This window comes from Pelecanus crispus, chromosome 20 (genome assembly GCF_030463565.1).
Source record: "Pelecanus crispus isolate bPelCri1 chromosome 20, bPelCri1.pri, whole genome shotgun sequence".
Taxonomy (NCBI): domain Eukaryota; kingdom Metazoa; phylum Chordata; class Aves; order Pelecaniformes; family Pelecanidae; genus Pelecanus; species Pelecanus crispus.
Window position 1 is genome coordinate 7111904 of NC_134662.1, and position 2353 is coordinate 7114256.

At 60.1% G+C, this 2353-nt stretch overlaps 1 protein-coding gene across 1 annotated transcript; it reads left to right on the forward strand.

The window, feature by feature from the left end:
• The first annotated feature begins 292 nt into the window (after nucleotides 1–292).
• Nucleotides 293–547, forward strand: CTXN1 (cortexin 1). The gene has a single exon (XM_009485526.1). It carries the CDS (start codon nucleotides 293–295, stop codon nucleotides 545–547), a length of 255 nt encoding a protein of 84 aa, XP_009483801.1.
• Nucleotides 548–2353: the final 1806 nt, after the last annotated feature.

Consider the following 2353-nt stretch of genomic DNA (forward strand, 5'->3'; position numbering starts at 1 on the left):
AAAACCAGGGATCCACTTGTGAACTTCCCTGCCCTTTCCTGCCCCGCCAGGCCCTGGTTATTTAGCAGAGTTGGTGTAGCCCATGGCCAGTTTCTCCTCCCTCACCATCTCTGCTTTCCCCTCCAGGAGCTCTTGGCCTGGGCAGGAGCAAATCCCAAGCTCGGCATAGCAGCGCTGGTGGCTATGGAGTAACCTGTGCTCTGGGTGTGCGGGCACAGTGGGAGGCTGAAGCTGGCTGCCCGGGCACCGGGGCAGCTGAATGCACCCTGCCCACACGCTCCTTGCCTCTGCCATGAATGATGCATCGACGATGGATTATGAACTGCTCTCCCCCTCCTTGGTTGAGCACCCAGCCAGCACTGCGGGTATGGATGCTGAGCAGAAAACAGTCTTTGCCTTTGTCATCTTCCTCCTGGTCTTCTTGGTGATGCTGATGGTGCGCTGCTTTCGCATCCTGCTGGACCCCTACAGCCGCATGCCTGCCTCCTCCTGGACTGACCACAAGGAGGGGTTGGAGAGGGGCCAGTTTGACTACGCCTTGGTGTAGAGGGCAGGGATGGGGCGAGCCTGGGTGCTCTGTGTGCCTCCCACCCCAGCTGGCCCCGGCCCCGGCCCCCCCTTCCTCTGTGGTGTTGCCCCGGGCCAGCAGGGATGCTCTGGGCAGGGAGGCGAGGTCGGGCTCTTGTGCAGGGTGGGTTTTCTAGGGTTTTCTCTCTTTTCTAAGCACTTTTCAGTTCTCTTTGCAGTCTGCGGGACTCTTGGAGAGGTGTGTTGGAGGGGTGATGTGACTCCATGTGGTCCCTGCTGCCCACCATGCCCCCGGGCAGCATCGCATACTGCAGTGAGGGGCAGGAGGCGATGGGGCAGGGCATGGCAGGACCTGCCCTCAGCCATGGCCCACAGGGCTCCTGGTCTGGGTGGCTCTGCCTGGTGCCGGGCCAGAGCTTTGACCCCCACCTCCTCCTGCCCCCCATGTTGCCCCCATCTGTGTCCTCTGGGGAGTACTGACTGTGGTCCAGTGCGTGTGTATCCACCCCTGTAGCTGAGCTGTGTCTGTCAGAGGGTTTATAGGCACCAGACCCAAGTGCCGGCTTTGTTCCTTTCTTTGTGGCAGCCCCAAGTGCCCCCCGCTGCCCCCAGCAAGTGAGGGGGAGATGGAGACCCCCATGCGCAGCCTCCTTTTGGCATCCAGCCCTGCAGCCTGCTCTCTGCTTTACACCGTAGTGACCTGTCCCTGCCCAAGTGGTGAAAAATGGTCTGAGCAAGGTGCAGTCATGCAGCTACTTGCAGACCTGCCTGGGTGGCCCTGCTGGGATCCCAGGAGGGATCAATGGTCCCACACAACACTTGGGAGACGCTCCTCAGCCAGCCCAAGCCTGGCAGCCTCCCACCGGTATCCCACTCTGGCCAGTCCCTGCTGTAGCAGGATCTGGGTGGCCTCCCCATGTCCAGGGGGTTGCTGGGGGTGGCCAGCCCTTCACTGGCCATCCTGCATCTGGGTATCAGAAGGGCTGTGTAAGTAGCCAAGGGGAAAACAAGGCTGTCTTGCCTGTCTGAGGGAACCATGTCTGTTGAGTAGGGGTGTTGCAGCTAGCCACAGGGCTAGCAAAAAGCCATGGTGGGTTATGGCTGTGGGCCAGTAAGAAGCTTGTACTAAGGGATTTGAGCCCATGGGGGAAGAACCGCCTTCCCCACCATGGAAATAAAGCTGCACTGTGCTAATCCCACACAGCTCTTCCTCTGCTCTTTGATGCGTCCCAGCAGGCACTCGGAGGAGTACTGGCCGCTCCCCAGGCAGTGGTGGGCTGCCCCATCTCTGAGCCAAGACCCCCACATCTCACAGCACAAGCTGGAGCTGCTCCACAGGGGGTGAGTGCCATGTGGGACAGGAGCATGAACTCCAGGCCATGGTGCTGTGGGTGCCCTGTACCTGGGCATATGCTCTGTCAGGGACATGCAGAAGGTGCTCCTTGGCCACAGCATGGCACCTGGGCCAGTGTTGCTAGACAGGAACAGTCACAGCCTGGCCATGTCCATGGCAGGACCCGTGGGCCGTGCCTGGCCATGTCTTCTTCATCAGTCTGGGTCAGCATGATGAGTGCAGCCATGCAGGCAGCAGCCTGGTAGGTTCTGCTGCATCCACAGAGACCTTCTGGATGTGTGGGTGTAGGTCACCCCCAAGGATCCATGAGCACTGACATGGAGGAAGAGGTAAGGACTCACTGCTGGGTGCTGCAGAGAAGTGACTGGCATGACATGGGTACCCAAGTCCAGTGCACCCTGCTTCTGCACCTCTTCTGGCACCACTGTCTGGCACAAGTCTAACACCACTCACCTACTGCCAAGCCCAGGA

Excerpts from the sequence above, each read along its gene's own strand:
- CTXN1 (XM_009485526.1), top strand. The coding sequence starts at position 293 with ATGAATGATGCATCGACGATGGATTATGAACTGCTCTCCCCCTCCTTG.